General features: G+C 32.8%; 3 protein-coding genes across 10 annotated transcripts; all 3 read left to right on the top strand.

Annotated features, from left to right (window-relative positions):
- The first annotated feature begins 5,482 nt into the window (after nt 1-5,482).
- On the top strand, nt 5,483-8,115 carry LOC123902973. Of its 6 annotated transcripts, XM_045952818.1 has the most exons (8): nt 5,483-5,527; nt 5,579-5,663; nt 5,753-5,822; nt 5,941-6,017; nt 6,121-6,284; nt 6,440-6,647; nt 6,891-7,063; nt 7,829-8,115. In XM_045952818.1, exons 2-7 carry the CDS (start codon nt 5,658-5,660, stop codon nt 7,056-7,058), a joined length of 693 nt encoding a protein of 230 aa, XP_045808774.1. In that variant the 5' UTR covers nt 5,483-5,527; nt 5,579-5,657; the 3' UTR covers nt 7,059-7,063; nt 7,829-8,115. The 6 variants fall into 6 exon arrangements, with proteins under 6 accessions (XP_045808774.1, XP_045808772.1, XP_045808775.1 ...); XM_045952816.1 differs by lacking the exon at nt 5,483-5,527 and having other exon boundaries at nt 5,530-5,663; XM_045952819.1 differs by lacking the exon at nt 5,483-5,527 and having other exon boundaries at nt 5,556-5,663; nt 5,944-6,017.
- A 999-nt stretch (nt 8,116-9,114) lies between these two features.
- Nucleotides 9,115-12,527, top strand: LOC123912975 (putative zinc finger protein At1g68190). The gene is made up of 4 exons (XM_045963575.1): nt 9,115-9,794; nt 10,666-11,270; nt 11,419-11,739; nt 12,001-12,527. Exons 2-4 carry the CDS (start codon nt 10,779-10,781, stop codon nt 12,235-12,237), a joined length of 1,050 nt encoding a protein of 349 aa, XP_045819531.1. The 5' UTR covers nt 9,115-9,794; nt 10,666-10,778; the 3' UTR covers nt 12,238-12,527.
- Nucleotides 12,528-14,647: 2,120 nt separating this feature from the next.
- Nucleotides 14,648-22,115, top strand: LOC123912986 (DEAD-box ATP-dependent RNA helicase 10-like). Of its 3 annotated transcripts, none has more exons than XM_045963585.1 (14): nt 14,648-14,936; nt 15,408-15,557; nt 15,720-15,843; nt 15,963-16,032; nt 16,196-16,258; nt 17,466-17,540; nt 17,939-18,058; nt 18,584-18,625; nt 19,156-19,230; nt 19,899-20,045; nt 20,215-20,352; nt 20,564-20,675; nt 20,771-20,859; nt 21,808-22,115. In XM_045963585.1, the coding sequence occupies exons 2-14, from the start codon at nt 15,422-15,424 to the stop codon at nt 21,922-21,924; spliced, it is 1,308 nt and encodes a 435-aa protein (XP_045819541.1). In that variant the 5' UTR covers nt 14,648-14,936; nt 15,408-15,421; the 3' UTR covers nt 21,925-22,115. The 3 variants fall into 3 exon arrangements, with proteins under 3 accessions (XP_045819541.1, XP_045819550.1, XP_045819556.1); XM_045963594.1 differs by having other exon boundaries at nt 14,713-14,936; nt 15,413-15,557; XM_045963600.1 differs by having other exon boundaries at nt 14,713-14,894.
- The last annotated feature ends 499 nt before the right edge of the window (nt 22,116-22,614 follow it).

Below are 22,614 nucleotides of genomic sequence, written 5' to 3' on the forward strand. Positions count from 1 at the left end.
CCTCTGCCGTCTCCAATCCCATCTGTTGTTTTTCTTTGTCAACCTTTTTTTCCTTCGTTTTTACTTGACATTTCAGAGATCTCACTTTCTTCGATCCCTTCTGTTCACCCACTTTGTTTTCTTTGTCATACTTTCGAATTCTATCGTACCCAGCTTTCCGTGTACGACCATTAACAACCTCCATTAATTTATTATAATCCTCCCCATGAATTTTGTATGCTTCCTTAAGCTCTTTATCCTGATTAGAGGTCCAACGCTCTCCTCCATGTATTGCTTCCGACAGAGGCACACATTTATGTTCTTTCATCTTTGTTTTGATTGAGTCTATAGGTCTATCCTTCAATTCTGAAACATTTTTCTTCAGTTGTGTTGCTGTTATATTTTTAATTTCTGATCTTGCCTTTGCAAAAGCTTCATTTTCTACGGCAGTCCAATAACTCCTTGGTGTCTTAGGCCCCAACTGTTTCGAGGATTGTCCTTTTGATTGTTGCCTTGGTGCACGTTACAGGGGAGCCGCATTTGTCCCTGAGATGTTAAGACCAGGAGAATTAACATCCTTGTTATGCATTTGCACCGCTTCATTAGTCCATACACTTGAATTTCGCCGTGGTGTTAACTTCTGGGGAGCCACATTTGATTGCACGTGGCCTGAGATGTTAACACCGGGAGAAGGAGCATCCTTGTCTTTTTTCTTGTTTTTTTTTAAAGCATGGGTTAATCAGCACGTGAGAGGCACACGTTATTGCCTTTTTTTCGTTAAAGTATTGTTCGTACCATAGCAATGCTGATTATTCAATGATAAATAAAATAGTCAACAACAAAAATCACCAACGAAAAATAGTCAACAAAAATTCACCAATGAAAATAGTCAATCGTAACTAAAAGAAAGAGGAGAAAACGTAGAGAAACAAACCTCTCGGTAATGTTCAGGGTCGTCTTCTGCAACTCCTTGTTCACGGCGCGGTGCTGTCCCTGCACAACTTCAATCTCTTTGGAAATCTCCTCGTGACGGTATTCAATAAAAACGCATAAACCATTAATCTTGATCTATCTCAAAAACATATCAAACGATTTTAGATTTTTATACAATTCAACATGGATGATCTATACGATATAAGTTTTCAATCCAAAGGTGGATTTTGTAAAATTTGTATTCGTTAAAGCGTTATTGAGCGGTGTAACATTACTCAAATGTTACACCGGTGTAATTTGATCTCTCTCCATATATATATATATATATATATATATATATATATATATATATATATATATATATATATTAAATTTTAAATTGGATATTATTTGCATGCAACTAATTAAAGAGATTAAACCCTTGAATTTTGTGTGATTCAAATAGGTTGCAAACTCTTCTTAAGAGTTTTGACTCTGCTGTATGACTAAGGTAGAGATCTAATTAAGCTAGATGAGATATGTGTCATGTCATCTAAACATCCGATTTTTTTATAATTATTATTTGTGTCAATTATTATACTAAAATAGCATTATTATTATCTTTGTCAAAGTTAAAGTAGTTTTTTTTTACAAAAAATTGCAATATTCATTCATTTCAATAATTGACAGAGTATATCAGATGCAAATACAAATTCAACATCGCTAAAAATAAAAAAGATGAATTTGCGAACAAACTTACTGAATTCAAGGGCAAAATGCCTACAAATAATATGACAAATTTATAGTCACCAGAATGTTCATGCTTTCGGATTTGTAATGTTTGATGCCAAAATCATTGATTGAATCAACAATTGATTGAAGATGATATTTCAATAAGAACTAAACAAACACCGCAACAAGACGGAAAATCAAACAACGCTGTACCAAGACGACGACCAACACAAACACCGCACTCAGACAACGAAATCACAGATACAAAAGAAAAAGAAAACAACTAAAAGACTCAATGTGAAAATCACTTATTTAGATTAAAAGCAAGAAAAAATATGCGGAGAGGTGATTTTAGACTAAAAATGACCTAAAACCATCCCTAACCAGTAGAGGAAGAAGATAACTCAAAGAAAAAAATTAGCGCCGGCACAAGTGTACATGCTGATGAAGTTTTTTACATTATTAGTCAACTTAAGACTTCATTTTTTTCATACTTTTAAAGTTAAAGTAGTTCAAATGTTCGATAGCTAATTTTATATTATTCTAGTTTTTTTTTTTTTTTTTTTGTGGATGATGCCAGAGTCACCTTCATTAGGCTTTAGTTGTTTTATTGTTCTTTAAAACGCATTGTGCAAAATTTTCCACACTGCATTTTCAAATATTGATTTCATCAGTAAAATTAAAAACATGAAGTAAACAAACTATTAATGTTTAACGCGTTCAATTTTGATACGCATATTAATTAATCGATGTATTCAACTCTTTCTTTTATCTAAATCTAAATACTTGTCTAATATTGAAAATCCATAAACCATTGCAAGGTTTTCATACTCTAGTCAAATTATTACTAGCAAACAATCACAAGAAATAAGTGGAAACACAAATACCATAAAGTAACCCGGCGCACAATATATACTGGAGAATAATTTACCTCATATTGTACATGTCTAGAATACCAATCCAGGTTGATGAAGGGACCTGGTCCTAGAGGAGTTGATAGCATAATGTTTTTATGCAATCTTTTATCATCCCTTGAAATTGAATTCACACTATGTTTTGTAGATGAAGGACCGAGCACATATACAGAGTTGCTCTCATATCCCAACATGTTCAGGTTGCTCAATGCATAAAAATGTTTGTCTTTAGCATAAAATAATGCAATGTCACCAAAAAATTTCAATCTGACATAACTATTTGTTGAAGAGTCTATCTTGTACACATTTCTTATTTCGTCCATGATAATTAATTCGACCACTAAAAGTTGTGCATCACAATTAACCAACTTAAACTTGAAGGGTAATGATGATATATAATCAGGAGTGCTGGCTCTTCAATTTTAGAAATTTCATATTTGTATAATTCAAGTTGAGTACCCTTATAGTGACAACATATATCTTATCATGCAATATCACAAAGTCAGTAACCTTCCCTAAATTTTCCGTTGTTGAATAAGTAACTCATTCACGATTTTGAGATTGATAGACATGCAAACTCATAAAATATTCCTATAAAACCACCAAGACAAATTATTTATCAAAAGCAAACATGGTATGGTTATCTTAACCATAAAAATTAAATTCACATGTAGAGTTACCTTCTTTATTCTTGATTATGTGTCAAAAAATGAAAAGGGGAAAAATTGAGAATTTCATTAGTATCTTATTTTCTTATATAGTAGATAATAATAATTTGCGATAATAATACTAATTAATAATAATAAATTTTATTATTAATTAATTAATTAATTGTGTTTTCACTTTTTGTGACCCATATTTATTATTTATTACTTTTTTTAGTATTTATTAATGGAACGACCGAGTTACCGAGTCACCGGTGGAATTAAGAGTCACGGCGCCAAGCTGTTCTTTATCTTGTATCACGGTTAGGTCATCAAAGTTCGTTCCGGCGTCGGAGTATGGTTGAAGATTGTCATTCTGCTTGTATGAGTTCGCCTGATCGGCAGTGTTGATGCCGGTGCTGAAACCACTTTTGGATGACATTTTGATCGGTGAAGTACTCTTGCAAAACGATATGATTCAACGATTAACAAAAATTCACGATTGATTAATAGAAATTAACAATCATTTGTACAATTTCAGATTAATAAATTGAAAATCAAAGAAATGGTTACGTATGGAAGAAAAAGCAAAATATCAAACAAAACTTCACCATCAACTATTTTCTAATAAATTGTCGATTAAACAGAGAGAATGAGTAATATAGGAGAAGCTACAACTTCACTTCTTCATAAGCAGAGCTTCTCCGGAGAGAGAGTGAGTACGTAATGGAAGAAAAACACAAAACACAAAATCAAAGAAACACAAGAAAAAGCAAATCGACTAAATAAATTAAACATCGAAAACGATTTGAATAACTCCATGCATCAAAGAAACGGTTACGATGGAAGAAAAACACAAAACACAAAATCAATTAAACCATTGAAAATGATTATAGTAACCTCAATAGTATAGAGTAATGGAAGAGAAGCTACAACTTCACTTCTTCAGAAGCAGAGCTTCTCCGAAGAGAGAATGAGTAGTGGAAGAAAAACACAAAATCAAACACATGCAAAAATTATTCAAAGAGAAGAAAATTTCTCCGATGAAAAACCTCAATAGTATAGAGAGAATGAGTAATAGAGGAGAAGCTACAACTTCACTTCTTCAGAAGCAGAGCTTCTCCGGATAGAGAATGAGTATGTAATGGAAGAAAAACACAAAACACAAAATCAAAGAAACACAAGAAAAAGCAAATCGACTAAAGAAATTAAACATTGAAAACGATTTGAATAACACCATGCATCAAAGAAACGGTTACGATGGAAGAAAAACATAAAACACAAAATCCATTAAACGATTGAACATGATTATAGTAACACATGCAGAAATTAATCAAAGTGAAGAAAAATTCTCCGATGAAGAACCTCAATAGTATAGAGATAATGAGTAATGGAAGAGAAGCTACAACTTCACTTCTTCAGAAGCAGAGCTTCTCCGAAAAGAGAATGAGTAATGGAAGAAAAACACAAAACACAAAATCAAACACATGCAAAAATTATTCAAAGAGAAGAAAATTTCTCCGATGAAAAACCTCAATAGTATAGAGAGAATGAGTAATAGAGGAGAAGCTACAACTTGACTTCTTCAGAAGCAGAGCTTCTCCGGATAGAGAATGAGTACGTAATGGAAGAAAAACACAAAACACAAAATCAAAGAAACACAAGAAAAAGCAAATCGACTAAAGAAATTAAACATTGAAAACGATTTGAATAACACCATGCATCAAAGAAACGGTTACGATGGAAGAAAAACATAAAACACAAAATCCATTAAATGATTGAACATGATTATAGTAGAATGTTAACATGTGCACCGAATGCACATGTTAAGAAGATAAATGTGGTAAACATTAAATGTTAAGTTTGTGAATTCAACTCTCAAAAACATTAAATATTATTAGAGCATTTTTAGCAAGAATTTTTATTTATTTAATAAAAAAAATTATTAGAGCATTTTTAGCGAGAGTAAACTAAGTGGATAAACTAATTAATTTTTGTAGGTGCAAAGTAATTAGTAGTAATTTTTACTTTAATTGTGATTGTCTATAAAGAACCAAAATTTGACCTACATATTTATATTTTTTTATTCGTAATTAGTTTGGATTCAAATTTAATAATTTAACTATTTTAATTAAAATGCATAAAAATATTAATCATGGATACCACATACCAGCCTATTTAAAAAATAAATTTTTTGATCAAATCAACGCGCACTCAAATTAACACACACTTATAAATAATAAATAAATATATATATAAATATAACAAGAGGATCAATATCACAATTCCTAATAAAAAAGAAAAAAGAAAAAATCAATATCACAAGGTTGCAAAAGTTGGAGGTTAAAAGTGGAATTTAGATTTTATAAAAGAGGGAGGTGAGAATCAACCGATTTCAATTTTGATTTTGAAGCGGGAGAGTCACTTCACTTGTGATTGTAAAAAAAATCTCAACATCCATATCCAGATAGCGGCAATGGTGGTAAGGCTCTCTGAATCAATTTCAAATAATTAGGGTTTGTCTTTCAATTTCAATTTCAATTCTTCAATTTATGTTTTCCCCCTTTGCAGGATGAAACCGAAGAACTCGAACCCTTGTTTGATTACAGTCGCGTTCAACCCAAGATCATATGCCTCGACGGTAAAAGCTTCTCTCATTCACTATTTCGATTATTCAAATTGAATCCCCAAAGTTTTTTTTTTTTTTTTAATTTTATTTTTACCCCAATAATTTTGATGAATTATTATTGTTATTCCAGATGATGATGATGATGATGATGATGATGTTGTTTGTGTTGTCACTAAGAAGAGAAAAAAGAATTCTCAATCTCAGCATGTAAGGAGTATTTTAGTTCCAAAGTTGTGTTCTTTTGTTTTGTAGAGTAAGTGATGTTTGGTTTTTCTGTTTTTGTAATTTTTGGAAATGTTTTTGGGTTTAGGTTGAGAATGGTAATGAGAAGAAGACTAATGTGGAAGCGGTGCCGGTGACATCGGTGGTGGACCTTGAGGATGATGATTGGTTACCTTCTCCACCAAAGGTCACTAGTAAGAAGGCCCAAAAGAAGAAGACTGATGAGGAGGATTCAACTTTGAAGAATTTGAGGTTGAAAACATTTTACTAATTAAGGCTATTCTTGGTTCGGAACTTTAATAACGTGCTACTCAACTCTTATGTTCTTATCATTATGTTGATGTGCTTATAATCTTTAGTTATCATAATTAGTACAGTTTCTTATACGGTGTTCATTATTTGTATAGATTGAAGAAGAAGGAGCTTGCCTCTTTTGCCGAGTCAGCAAAAGAATTGTTAAAAAGTGTTGAGGATTCCGTAGAAATGGATAATTTGAATTCATTGCATACTTCCAAGGATGATATAAGTGAAAAAACATCAAAACCTTATGAACGAGCAAAGATTCTCATCTCTGTTCAAGACAAGGAAGGGACAAAGCAGATTCGTATGTTCATGGTACTAATTCCTTCATCTGATATACTTTATGTTGTTAATGTACTTAATATTTTGTGGTGTTGTTAATATTATTACTTAGGTCAAATTTAGTTGTAGTTTGTTTGAAATGTTACAAGTGTTGCGTTTCTGATCTGCCGTTTTCCTTTCTTTATCAGAGCTGCATTTCTTTAGGACCTATTGAATGATTGTATTTGTCACTTTATCTAGCTTGATGTCTTACTCTCCTTTTTCAATTCTCTGTAGGATGATAATTTTGAAAGGATTATTAAAACATATGCAGAGAAAATGAAATGTGATCTTAAACAAATTGTATTATCATTTGATGGTGATAAAATTAGTTCATCTGAAACCCCTGCTAGCCTTGGAATGGAAGACGATGATATGATTGAAATTCATGTGAAATCAAGTTAATTCAGGTAAGAGATATTCTAGCCTCCCACTTCTGAGAATTCTATATTTATTGTCATCTCATCATGATATTCTGTGGTTTTTATCTACTTAATGACTCGATGTAGCTTTACATCTGTCATGATGATGAATTTGTATTCAAGTGTATGGAAAGAAAGGATGACATGGTGGGTTTGGTATTTTAAAGAAAGAAAACTAAGGTCCTTTCTTTCTCCGAGGCATTAAGCATCAATGGAAATAGAAGTGGATTTATGCTAGAGTTCGGTACATTATGTTGATTCACCGGAAGATAATATTTTCAAATTAGGTTGTTTGGAATGCTAAAGATAATATTTTCATATTTTTCAACAATGATAAAGTGCAATGAGGTTGTTTGAAATGATGAATGGTCACATTTAGGGTGTGGTAAATGTCATTGTATGGAGACATTATTGACATGTTTGTTCTTAGCCTCGGGTCTATTGCTACTGGAAAATAAACTACCTTGTTTCTGATGGTAGCATATCTTAGTTAGAGGAAAATATTCATTCTTTGATTAGACTCTGTTATGTGATTGTGGAGGTAAAGCATTACCTTCACCTTTCCTAGTATTGCATCGTTGCACTGTTCTTTCTGTCATTGATTTGTCACTGCAGTTCAGAAGTATCATTTGTGCCCTCTTCTGCTCTAGTAGCATGTCAATTTTTCACTTGATTATGCTGTTGGTAAATGTGTGGTGCATTTTTGGAAATATGTCAATTTTCTGGATTTCTAATAATACATTTCTTCTGCAGATCTTCAACCGTGGAGCTGAGATTGACATTTTGGCACTTTGTTTTTGGATTTACATCACCCTTCAAGTTTTGTTTTTTTATGAATTTTTACTGGTGAAAAAAACAATTTCAGTTTTTAATTTGTTCACAATATATCAGGCCTAATTGTACAGCACATGTTTTGAGGGAATGTATTGGAACATGGAACACTCTTTAGGTAAAAGTTTATTAGATGTATGGGATAGGTTTATGAAAATGTATAAACCCTTCTATTGTTGATGTGCATTAATTTTGGGTTTTTGCAATCATTTTGGTTACCAACTGTTCAACAGTTTTTATTTTCTTTTTCCGTAACTTTCGTGTTTAGGAGAAACTCAAATTCAAACAAGAACATTATAATTATTGTTAGTTATTCCTAGCAATAGTGTCAGAAATGTTCCTTTAGACAGAATTGGAAGAGTTGGCTCCTTTTGAGATGTGAAGGAATTAGAAATACATTTCTTTGCTATGTGATTTATCTTTTGCAGTTTGATAAGAGGTGTGCAAGTGGTTTTGAATGGTTATTTCTTATTAGTTATTACCATGCTTGCTGATTTATTTCACTTATTTTTTGCATATATATTTCCCAAGAGGCAAAAGATGCGAAGGGAATAATTTTGATTTGGAATTGTACTTTGAGCTATTCTAAAAACAAGAATGAAATAATTTTCTCTAGAGGTCTCAACAGTTGTAGAAAAAATTAACGTAATGTCTTGTAAATGGTTCTTGACAAGAAGGGGGGTCATTGTGTGTTGATCATCTACCATGTATCATAAGGAAGTAGACGTCTTTCAAATGTATCTAGTTTTAAATATAAGAAAAAATTAGATCAATAAAAATTGATGTATTTAGTCTAAAGATTAAATACATTAATTTTAGTTGATAAAATTCTCTTATATGAACCCGGGTTTAATTCTCGGGTGAAACAATTTTTTGGCCAGACTTTACTTACCTCGCGGTCAAATTCTGGACTACTAGGGTCCCCTTCCGTTAGGAACTAGAGGATTAAAAAAAAAATTTAAAAGGAAATGGGAAGAAGAATTTTTGTTGTTTATATTCGAAATGAAAATAGTAGTTTTTTTTTTTTCTACATTGAATGTTGTGTGTTTATTGGGTCATCCATAATATTAACGTAATTCTAAAATAAACTAACTGCTAGAAGTGATCACACCCTTTGGTTTTCATGAAAAAAGAGTTTGATATTTTAAATTTCAACCGCGATGTAAATAAAGTCTATAAAAAATTACTTCCATTAAAAATTGAACTTTGAATTTTTCTGATGTCAAGAGAAACTCATTAACCCCTTTACTCTAACTTACACATCCAAACGCCTTAATCATTTTGTTCATTCTTCTAAATAATCGCAAGCATCATCTACAATGTAAATCTCTTTTAATTTTCTCCTTCACTCTCAGTTGCTCTATAATTATGTGTGATTTTAGTAGAAATTCTCAATAAGTAAAGTGTTGGCACCTCCGCATGAAGCACGAGATAGTGGGCCCAGACTAGCTGTTTGGCCCATGCCGGTAGATGTAACAGGCGTAATCCGATTGGCCCAACGCGGGTAAACTTTCGGATTTCTTAACCACATACACACATGACACATGTAAGGCTACACTTTTGGTTGGATAACGTCCTAAATGGACCCCACATCAATGTTCCACGCTGGAAAGTTCCATGTCTCAATTGTACATGTCATCTTCCCAATTGGGTAAAAACTAGAGCTATGCATGACTCATGCTTCAGAATCTAATTGTACAATACATACTGCAATAATAGGAAGAATAAGAATAGATGTGTAGAAGAAGAAGAAAGAAGCAAAAATCATCATCTCCTTTCCAAACAAGATAAACAATACTTGTTTACTTTCTCTTTTGGATCAATTCAATTCAATTCCCTCTCTCTCTCTCTCTCACTTGTTGATTTTATTACTAGTAAACTATCATAGGTACGCCTCTCAAATCACAATTTATTTCATGTTAATTAGTTGTTGGGTTTTTATTTTGGGGTGAGTAGGGGTAGGGGGGTGTTAATTAAAAATTATGATCTTTGTTATATATAGTTTTTTTCTTTTGAGAGGTAAGAGTTCTGGCCTATTTCTAAATTTCCAATGTGTTAGATTTTCAATATATATAAGCAAATGCTAACGAGTGCCTCTGGGACACTCTTTAAGACCTTAAATAGGAAATTTTTATAGTAGAATTTTTATGAAAATTTGTAAAGTCAACGTATTGGAAATTGTGAACCACTTATGGTACAAGAAATGATAATTAGCGCCTCTCTAACACACATATACTAGTAATAAAGAGTGTATGTTGAGTCCCCGTAAGCTTAACTCAGTTGATAGAGACATGACATATATTATGTAGAAGTCGAGGTTTGAACTCCGGACACTCTACTCATTCACCTTTAAGGTGAAAATTTCTATCTACTACTACCTTTAAGGTGCTACATAGATGATGAACGAGGAACACAGTCATAATATGTGAAATATTACACATACAAAGTGTTATTGTTTATTTTTTAAAATACCAAGAGTTGTTAATCACTCGTTCATATTAAAGAGTTTTCTAAACAATTCCTTTTAGATTTCAGATTAATTTCACATTAAAATGAAACTATAGGGGCTGGATGAACTTTTGAATCACTTTTTCCTGTTTAGAACTGTTCAAAACGGTCTTTAATACTTGTTGGTATGGTTTCACAAGCATGTGCAACTGTATTTGTTGAAAAGTTTTTTTGTCTTTTTTATGCTTTTACATTCTATTAACTCCACTTCTCATTGATGAGTTTTGATGTATTCATATAAACCTAAACAGGAAAACTTCATATATAACATGGTATTTCCCCTACTACAAAAGGCCTCTACAAGCAACTGTGAGATTTCATAATTTCAGAGGTTTTTTCATGTTTAAAATTTGCAACCAAAGAAATGGAGAAAGTTTGTGAATTCTGCACAGCACTAAGGCCACTTGTTTACTGTAATGCTGATGCAGCATATCTTTGTCTATCCTGTGATGCAAAAGTTCATTGGGCAAATGAATTGTCTGGCCGGCACATCCGGACCCTTGTGTGTAACTCGTGCAGATGCGATCTTGCTTATGTTCAGTGTTTGGATCACAAAATGTTAATCTGTCGAGACTGTGATCAAAAGTTGCACGATAGTTCTTCACCGCATCGCAAACGAGCTGTCAAAACTTTCATCGGCTGCCCTTCTGCTAAAGAGTTTGCAGCACTTTGGGGATTTGAGTTTAAGGAGATTGAAAAGAGTGATGTCAGTCGGAAGGATCAGTTTGCAGTTGCGTCTATTTCTTCTGTTTTTACGGATGTGAATGTGATCAAGCATCATCGCATTCAAACTAGGGTCGCTTCGACAGCATCTGCGACTAAACTTGATAAGGGATCCAGCAGTCAACAAGGCCAGGTATGCAAATATGGAAGTTTTATTGCCTCATTATCATAGGGATGAAATCTATAAACTTTATATTTAAGTCATTTGAAAATTCACAGTCATAGCTATTTCAGTCCTCACATACAATTGCTAATTCTAAGTGTTTAATTTCTTGTGGCAGGTATTGTACCGTGATCAAGAGCGGCAAACTATTCTGCAACAGATTGTTGATTTAAAACGGTTTCAGCTAAATGAGGAGATTCACCATTCTACAAAGGTAAATGGACTACAAGTGGATGACAAATTCAATCAGCAAGTACAAAATTCCCATAATTTTGCTACTAATCTTCTGGGAGAAAACAATACTATTGCGGAGCTGAATCCCGAAACTTTCTCTTCGGCATTTTCTCAACTTGATAATTTGTCTTCATCTTCAATTATGGACCTTCCTTTGCATGGAGAGTTATTTTGGACTTGCAAAGGCTCACTTCAAAGTAATCAGGTCAGAACCATGTAATAATCTTAAAACTTACTTAAGGCTCAAGTAATCTGTAATCTGGCTAAGGATAAGATATCTCAGGACTCAATCAACTAAACCTTAACTTCTGAAATTAGTTTGATTAATTAATCCCTAAGTTCCCTATTACATAATACTCTAATTTTGATGTGTTGGCCTTGATTATATTGATTGTTCAGTGTGAAACATTAAGTTAACTTTTTACTTGTGGTCAAAGTGGAATTTTGTTGTTGTTGATGTCTGCAGGTGTGGCCGCAAAATATTCAAGACCTGGGAATATGCGAAGAACTTGTTTGTGGAGACGATTTTAACATACCGGATGTTGACTTAACATTCCAAAACTACGAGGAACTATTTGGAGGAGAGCAAGATCCAATTAGAGGAGTAATGTTTGGTGGAAAAGATGTCACTTGCTCTTCTTTGGAGAATGATATTGACAATCCAAGTGCAATGGAGGTCAGAAATTCAACAACCTTCACTTAACACATTTTCACTTCCTCTCAGCAAGAGGAAAATTTGAAGAAACTCCACGAGTTTATACATTGAATTATGTTGACATAAATTCATATTGTTGTCCATTATTATTGGTCGTGCCAAATATTTATTTGGAAACCATTCAAATGTAATTTCATTTAGAAAAGTTACCATACATACCACCAAAAAATTGTTGCAGTCCAGATTCAGAAACCATGCTAATATGTTACTTTGAAACGGTTGCCAGTTTCATGTTATAGAAAGAAAGATTCAATAAAATTATTTTTTGGCACGCACAACCTAACCAAGTAAAATATCTTTGTAACCAAGTAAATATTTACGGAATACACCGCACAAAAACAGAACAATAAAATACATTGTTTAAAGACGGAAAATTAAAACAAATATGTGAAAAATCACATTTAGTGATTTTAGACTGACCTGAAATCACCCCTCTCCGGTAGACTAAGAAGAAGAAAAGGGTTAGAAGTGAAGAAGAAAAGAAAAAGGTGAGACAAAGAGTGTTGAATACAATAAACAACTTACGATATTATTTTGAACTTTAAAAAAACTTTGAAGGAATTTGTTCCGATAATATGATTCAGATGATAGCTGCAACGACATTTGATATATTGTGACACTAGATTCCAACTTGAAAATTTTCACTCCTTTAACACTTTGTATGTATGAATTTCACCATCAAACTCTTTTGAAGAAAAAAAAATTGATGAAATTTAATTTATATTAAAAGTAAATCTTTGAATTTTTAATGTGTTCAAATTTAGAATTTTTGTGCAATTGATTTTTTTTTTTATGTATTATATAATTATATATATCATGTATAAATATTTTTAGTAAACTTAGAATTTCGAATATTATATAAACTGTACTTAAGCAAAATGAGTTTCCTTAGAATTTGAGTTTTGACAACCTTAGTTTGGCGCAACATGGCAACTCCAAAATAGAGCGGAACGATAGTGAAGAGCACTGGAGGGCACTATTTAAGTGATGCAGAGACTGATATTAGAAAATATATTATTAATATATGTATTCTTAATGTAAATAAAAAGTTATAAAGATAATAAATTTATAATATATTGGAAAGTATACTAACTAGTGTTATTCATTCTTATAAAAGAAAAAAAAAAACTAATAAGGTCTGAGCGACGAGTCCACCGAGCTCTCATTGTCTTTTTCTATTCCTTGAGTCTCCGTAATTCGAGTGAGATTGTCATGGCACAAGAGTAGATATGATCCGGTAGACATTTTCTTAAGCGAACAAAGACTTGAGCTTGAGGTATTTTGCATGCTTCCTTGAAAGCCATTTAAATGCGATCTAGAGGCCTTGCTTTTTGAACAAACTATTTGGCCGGCCGATAGTTGTGGTTTAAGGAAGCTCGAGAACGGAAATGCCGACAACAACCTTTCTTTCTTTGTTTGGGGATAGGAGCTTCGCCCAGCAAAATCCCATGCTTTGAGAGTTCCTTTATGCCAACACTTTCTTTCTCTACCCGGGAGTAACTTGAGTACCTAGGACTACTCTCCCATGATACCAAACATACATCGAAAGTCTCAACTTTGACTCACAAACGCCACCCTCACCGGGTAAATCCGGACCAGATAAAGGCAACAACTTCTGTAGGTAACGACTCAAATTCTCATGTTCATTTATAGAGTCGTAAACCAAGGAGCTTTAAAGTAAGTGGTTGTTAAACGTAACGAGCTTACTAGAGGCAGAAAATCATTGTTGTTAGACTTTTATAAAGAATCAAGCTAGGTTAGTAAGATAATGAATACTAAGAAGTCGAGAAGTCAACAAACATCTCACTCATCGTAGTTCTCATGGGTCTTATCCCATGAGTTCCCCCCTTCCATTTTGTTAGTTTAGTTACATTATTACAAGCAACTTTCAGGTTAACAATTGTCTTGTCTACGAGGGGTTAGACGAAGTATTGCGTAGCAGGAAGAATTTTTCAAAAAAAGAAAACTAGTGTAAATAATTTTAAATAAAAACTTAAATATAATAAAATTATCTTAATTTTTTTTTTTTATATTTTTAATAAATCTTAGCAATCGACTTTCTAAAAAAATAGTAGAAAATTGTAACAATGGTATGAATATTATTAATGGATGTCCTGACCCATGTAATTGCCCAATTATATATATATATATAGGGTCTTGCTAACTAGTGCCCCCGGGGCACTCTTTAAGCATTCCATTAAAAGAAACTTTTTATTCAAAAAATTAAATACTCCAATTTCCAATGCGTTGACTTTACGCATTTACATAATAATTCAATAAAAAACTTACTATTTAAGGGCTTAAAGAGTGCCCCTAGGGCACTATTTAGCATTTGCCATATATATATATATACTATGTATCACTATATTATAACTCTAATCCTAGTGATGAATAACATACACTATTCTTTCTCTCTTCTCCGTCTATACTATTGCTCCTATTTACATTAGTTTATAACAAACAAAAATAAGTCCCAATGAGCGCAATATAGCGCCGCCAGCTTCTTCCTCTTCTTTTTCTTCTTCTTCACTCTCGCGGGCGAGACAGAGAAAAACGACTGTACCGGCCGTGTTCACCCGGTCCGGACCCGAACCGCGTTCCATCACCCGTTTACGACGCTCCGACTCACCTTCATTATTTTAGTGGTATTTACAGTGGGCTAGACTTCATATTAAGGGTTTACATAGGTGATTTGTTCTGTTTGATTATTGTATCTTACTGCATTATTATTGCAACATTATGTTAATTTTCATTTTTATTCATGCGTTTTCTAAGCTTGCTATAATATTGGATAATTAGGGTCTGTTTGAATTAGCTTATTTTTGAGTTTATGCAAACAACTTGTGAAATATAAATTAGGTTTTATGCTATTTTATAAGTTCACACTAGTAAAAATTGTATTTTTATAAGTTATTTTATCACAAACTACCTTGACAAACTTATAGTAATACATAAAAATTGCATAAGTTTGCATAAGCTAAAAAATAAGCTAATCCAAACGGACCCTTGTTAAAAAACACATTTGCTATTTTTATTGTTTAGATTGTAGGTTGATATGTATTAGACAATTAGACCTTTGTTTAATTGCTTTTGTGTTTTTGTTCCATTTAATCACATATATAAGTCATTTTAAATTTGTTGTTGAAATTTATTCATAGGCTAGACACTGAGAATGGAGAAAAAGGATAAAGAAATTAAATCATTTAAGGATCTAGGCTTATCGGATGAATTGATCGAAGCTTGTGACAAATTGGGCTGGAAGACTCCCCTAAAGATTCAAATACAAGCAATTCCACCGGCTCTCCGAGGTTGTATGTCATCTATGCTTCAAATTTTGAAGTACTATAGTTTTTACAAAGTTTCAAAGTTATTGCATTATTGTTTTCAATAGTATTTTATGGAGGGTGGCATAGTTAATGATGGTTAAAGTTTAACTGTATTAAATTGCTTCTTTATATTGTGTTTCCCAGGAAAAGATGTCATTGGAATTGCCCAAACGGGTTCTGGTAAAACTGCCGCTTTTGCCCTTCCTATATTGCATGCACTCTTAGAAGACCCAAACCCTTTTTTTGCTTGTGTCTTGTCTCCCACAAGGTTAGATATGATCATAACTCATCATGGATTTAACATTCATATAATTTTAATTCTCAGTCTCACTCATATTTTACTAGTAAATTTCTTCTGTTCTAATTCTAAACTTTTTTTTAATCTAGGGAGCTTGCTATTCAAATTTCTGAACAGTTTGAAGCTCTAGGTTCTGTAATTAAGGTCAAGTGTGCTGTGGTGAGTTATAATATATTTTTCCATCATAATTTGTTGTGATTGATTTTTTATCTTCCTGTTCGCTATATAGCGTAAGTTTGTTTTGTTTACTTTTATCATATGGTGGTTATTTACTTACATACTAAACTAATTATTTGATTGGTATCTTTTCCTTTTTATATAGCTCGTTGGAGGGCTTCCCATGGCAAAACAATCCATTACGTTAGCAACGAAGCCTCATATTATTGTAAGTGTTACTACTGTAGTAGGCATGCTTTGATTTCATTTGTTTCTTTTATGTCAAGAGCATTAGTGTAATAGGTGAGTGATGCCCAAAATCTATTATTGTTTGCGTGGATAAAATTTTAACTCGGGTTTTACTGAATGAAATGTTCTCTGTTTTTGTTGTTATTGATGTCTTAAATTCTTGATTGATTATTAGCCTATGTAATGTAACTCATTACTGATCTGAATTCAGGAATTTTAATCAACATTCTGTTGAAGATTTGATTCATCTTGCACAGAGATAGGATTTATCTGTGATCATATTTTAAAAATAAAAGTACTGTTCTGGTCACACATATAAACCTTTCTGTTGGTTTTTCCTTCAAATATTATGAATCTGTTTTAACATTTGCTTGCTGAGTATAGATATTGTCTATGCTAACATTTCACTTGTCTGCATAACGTAAATGATGGATCAAATACCATGCCTTGCATGTTCTGAAGATTAAATATTTCGAAGTACTTAGATATGCTGAGAGTATTGTCTTGTTATGGGGTTAAAGTATGTTGGTATGATCTTATATCTTTTTTTTGATATGCCTCAAATTAACTTCTGTAGATTTAAAACCAATTAGTGGTCAAAGTTATTAAAGTCTATGGGCTCATTAAACACTCACCGCCTCTCTAAGCTCTAAAGCACTATAACCACTATTTCATTCCCTTCAATTAAACGTAGATAGACAGACATGATAGTACTTGTCTTAGCTCTACTTAGAATAAAGAAATTTGATCATTAATGAAGAAGCCCAAGCAGAGAATTATAGAAGTTTGGCTCTCTTCCTCTCCTTTCTGTTAAATGAAAAATTTCAGATCCCCTACTCTGGTATTCCTTTTCACCATTTTTATCCGTCCACCCTCTAACTGTCCAATAACCTGTTAGTTAACTGCCTAACTGTGTAATAAAAATTCAGTCCCTCCCAGCCTCTATCTTACTTTTATTTATTCTTACATATACTCACATGAATGGTGGTCTCCTATCGATGTTGCATATGAATGATGCAAAGAATGATTAATACTATTGATAAGAGATAACTGGACTTATGCAGGTTCTGTACACACAAGATTATTTTTGAGACTGTATATTGATTTAGTGCTGATTTTAGTCTTCTAACTTCATCAGTCTTGTATTTTGTTTATCATTTATTTATGTTGCTTTCTTACTCTTGAAGGTTGGGACTCCTGGACGTGTCTTGGATCACCTAAGAAACACCAAAGGATTTTCTCTTGGTAAATTAAAATACTTGGTATGATTTCTTCATTATTTTGATGTAAGCATGAGTTTAGTTTTTTACATCCAAAGGTTAAGTAGTGAATACATGTGTAGTGTGAACCAAATTTAATGTTTTTATATATTGACATTATTTTCTGCATCGTAAAGGGGGTTTCAGTATTAATGTGTTTGTCCTGTAAATTGCTTTATTCTTTGTATGTTTTCTCGATATATTAATGTGAATATTTTTTATGGTCATGCATACTATTGTTTTGCATGCAAAACTATAAATTTCTCATGAGCCTGATTTTCCTTAATTAATTCAATATTGACTTTTTTGTGTGAAATGAGAGCATGTTGTTAGATTTACTGCACTTCAAGTATATTCCTATGTGTAGTTGGATTTGTTTGATTTATCTTCCTTTTGAGCAGGTCTTAGATGAAGCAGACAGGTTGTTGAATGAGGATTTTGAGGAATCACTTAATGAGATTTTAGGAATGATCCCTCGCAAGCGTAGGACATTCCTTTTTTCTGCTACGATGACAAAGAAGGTAAATATGTAGGTTTATTAATTTCTGTCAACTTAATATATTATTTTTATCCTTTTTTCCTCTTGTCATCAGTCAGACACTCAGACATCATATCTTAGTATTCAATGAAGCCCTTTTCTTTCCATTTATTGACATCATTAGATAATAGGCTCTTCATAAAAGCTTTTTTGCATCTAACATTATAAAAGTAACAGCTTTTGCATAGCTGTATAGTAGTTTATTTGTATGCTTAAGTTCTGGTTGAACATAAATTAACATTATTCAAACTCTAATGAACATAGAATCTAGTTGTTGGTTTATATATTTTTTTAACTTTTGAATAGATTTTAAAAGGTAATTGATCATATTATTCAGGTCAAATCTCTTACATTTTGGTATAATAACACACAATTGCTCCATTAAGGATCATATGGTGCAAAGGATATTGAATTTATGCATTGCTTATATACTATAAATGCTTGATTGTGTTATTTATTCATTTTTAATGTTTCTGTTTTAATAGAAGTTGCATTCTTGCTATTTCAGGTCGAGAAGCTCCAAAGGGTTTGTTTAAGAAATCCTGTGAAGGTACAACCACAATATTTACAAATATGTTTATGCATAAGGAGAAAATTATACTCCTCTACCTTGACAGATTAATATTTATTGCAGTTTAGTCTATTTTAACTGCTTCTTAGTGACAATTTTTGTCATGGATTTTAATGTAATTGATGTTTCACTTTGAACCTCATTTATCAACTTTGGGGACGTAGACTAGTGGAAAACAAACTGAAGGTTTTGGGTGAAACTCCAAAGCTGATATGGGTTTTCTAAAAATTCATTTGGTCTTAAAATCAATAAAGTGTTCGAAGTGAGTTCTCTGACATTGGAAATTGCAAAGAAAAAAATGTCCTTTGGTGGTTTTCTCACCAGTACCACCATTAATTGGTTCATTTACATTAAAAGGGTCTATAATGTAACATTATTTCATCTCTTAGGGGAGAGAAACGTCTATTATTAAATTTGGACAGTGTAATTTAAGAATCTTCCTTGGGAAGGAGCTGTGGTTACCTGTATATATACACAGTTTTATTTTAACAATTTTACGTTCAATTTAGATTGAAGCATCAACCAAGTACTCTACCGCGAACACACTGAAGCAACAATATCGTTTCGTGCCAGCAAAACACAAGGTATCTGTTCTCCCTTGTCCAAAAAATGTTGGATTTCAATTATTTGGGCTATCAATTTTTCGTTGAATTTCTTACTATTGGGTTGTATGAAGGCTACATACTACATGTTGAGGGAAAAATTGTTTGAAATGTATAGCCACTTACATTTATGTTTTTCTAAAATATGTATTAGTGCCCTGGTTCAAACAAGGGCCTAGGAAATGAGTTTGCTTGATTTTTGGTGTTTATATTAAAAGTAGATCAGAGTATGACTTACAAAGCAGTACCCTTTGATATAGGCTATCTAGTTCCATTTTCTGTGTGCCAAATGCTATTGAATTAGGAATCTCATGAGGTGGTATCATTTTCCTTTAGAAAATATCTGCTGCTTTCCTTCATTTTAGACTGGAGACATATGGTGAAGGTTACACAGGACAACTACAAAAGAATTAGCAAAGTAGAACTATTTTATTTATTCTAACACCAAATAAGATTACGATTATGGTTGTTAGATGCAGAAGAGAGACCATCCAGTGATTAGGGAAATGTTTGTATTGAACACTTTTTACAAATTACCTATTTGGAGTGAAACTAACAAAATTTCGTTCATTTTGTGTTTCTTGAATCCCAACTATTATCTTTTTATGCCTTTGATGATCGTGTTCATCATTTGCTTGCTTCTTTCCTAGGATTGCTACCTTGTATACATTCTCACTGAAATGGTTGGAAGTACATCAATGGTGTTCACTCGGACATGTGATGCAACTCAGCTTCTTGCTTTTTTTCTTAGGAATCTCGGTCTGAAAGCCATCCCAATTAATGGTCATATGAATCAGGTACTTGTACTAGATATCCTGCATTTTAATTGTAATTTGTTTTAAAATTTCCTTTTTTCCCCCCTTGTTATTGGAGGGGCATGCTGTTGTAGATGGAGTGATTCTCTGGCATCTCACTCCATTATTTGAGTTTGTAGGTGTGCCAATGCTAATATCTTTCTTTTGACAGCTAAAGCGACTTGGAGCCTTGAATAAGTTCAAGTCCGGGGATTGCAATATTCTCCTTTGTACAGACGTAGTTAGTAGGGGACTGGATATTCCAGAAGTAGATATGGTGATTAACTATGATATTCCCTCAAACCCCAAAGTAAGATGTGCTATGTAATACCTTTTTTTTTTTTACCCGTTTCATTGCAGTAATAATTAATCAAAAGTTCACAGTTGGCTCATTGTAATGATTGGAGTTTGTTAGTAACTGCATGGCTATTTTTGGATGATACATCTTAATTAAAAGAAGTACAAAAATCATGGTAAGAGAATTTTTGTATTCACTGGATTCATGGTTTTGTGAACTACAGGATTATATACATCGTGTGGGAAGGACTGCTCGGGCAGGGCGTTCTGGGGTTGCCATTTCCCTTGTGAACCAACATGAGCTAGAGTGGCACATTCAGATAGAGAATCTTATAGGTGGGGAGCATATTCTCTCTTTGCTGTGACTATTTAATGATCAAAACATTCTTATTCTTAATTCTTAATAAATAACAAATGCAAGTGTTTTTCAGGCAAGAAGCTACTGGAGTATCCTGCACAAGAACAGAAAGTTTTGCTTTTGGAAAAGCGTGTTAGTGAGGCCAAAAGATTAGCTGTAACGGTAAAATTTTGCATTGAGCTTAGCTGTTTTAGGCTACTTTTAGTCTTTCTATCCATTTCTGTTTCTAAATATCTAATTAAGTTAGGGGATTTTGTGAGAATTGAAATTTGGTGCCCTTTCATTTACCCGCCCTAGTTGAAATCTTCATTGTGTAGTAGTAATGTTTCCAATGGCCACTAGCAGTACGATGATAGAAAGGAATGTATGAATAGATGCATAGATTATGATGGGTTAAGATCATCTCCATATTTGAGGGTTTTATTTAGAGAGTGAAAGACACGTTAATTTTTAAAAAAGATTTGTAACATCATATATTGTGTTTTTCATTCTCCAAATCCAGGCCTCTATTTCTTGAGAAATGGAGATGGTCTCAACTCTCAAACTTGATTATGATTGTATTATTGGATTTAGTAAATTATGGAGTTTTAGAATTTTAGTTGGACCTAAATCAACCACAAAACCAACTTATAAATTGAGGGATGCCCGTCCCTTATGATCATTACTTAGGCCATATTACTGTCCAATCGCGCCATGGCGAATGTAGGCCAAGCCAAAAATTCTGCCATATATACATGGTTTTTTGCCGATATATAAAAGGCGTTGCAGCCTATGGCTGCTAGCACAAAATCTGCCGTACTAAAATTGCTTTAATGCCACCACGGGAGAAAATTGACAACATTGCACTCAATATTAGACATCTTGAGCTTCACACGAGTGAGCCGATATCATATGGTCCCATGAATTTAGGATGAACTCTTATACTGTCTTAGAATTTTCAACCCTAACAATAGCTCATTGCGCGAGTGTTGCTTCCTACCACCATTCAAGCCATATAACTTTCCAACTTAGGGTTATCGACATGGAGAATATGAAAATAGTCAATTCTTACGTGCTTCAATTTAATTACTTTCTAAATATTTAATTCTTTGTATTTTTTATTTTGTGTAGAAAATGAAGGCAACTGGAGGGAAGAATAAACTTTGGTCTGATTCAGAAGAGGAAGAGGATGCTGAGACATACTTTGGTCTAAATAGAAGACCCTCTAAGAGGTTTAGAAGAAAATAAATGTTCTCTGTTCCGTAAAAAAAGATAATACATGTTCATTGTTTCCGAGTAAAATTGTATATTTGTTCTCATTTAGTTTTCTTAACATAGTGTTAAGAAAGTCGAATTATTATTTGAGTATTTATAATTACAAAAGCATTCTTCTAACTTATATTGGAGACAAATAAAAGGGAAATATGTTCCTTAGGCCATGATAAAACTCAATTACAGCTAATTCAACTTTTAGCTATAATAGCATTATGACCAAAGCTGTAATGAAAATGAAATATAATCTGACCATATTTGAGAAGAATTGTATGGCTAACTTAACAACCATCACACATGGAAAGGACTTTAGCTATTGGCTTTTGTGAGAGAAATATGAATTAATGTGGGGATCAGTCTTTGTATGTGTGTCTTATATTATTCAACAAACATTTTGATATAAGATTTTGATGGAGTAGCGATTAGACGAAGAGGTTGTTGTAAATGTGATAAAGAAGCAAACAACTTCTCCCTCCTAATAAGACCATGATTGAGTTTTTCTATATTCGTAAATATTAAGTGTCTTAATCTAGTTTGTGCCTTAAAAATGGGAAACCTAAGTCAAGATCACCAGCTAGTAACTAACTTCAAATTCAAGCAATTATGTGTAATCAAATGCTATTCTAACCGCAACTATGCACCTTGAATACGCCCTCTAAACTTTCT

Source organism: Trifolium pratense, linkage group LG1, assembly GCF_020283565.1.
Source record: "Trifolium pratense cultivar HEN17-A07 linkage group LG1, ARS_RC_1.1, whole genome shotgun sequence".
NCBI classification, from domain to species: Eukaryota; Viridiplantae; Streptophyta; class Magnoliopsida; order Fabales; family Fabaceae; genus Trifolium; species Trifolium pratense.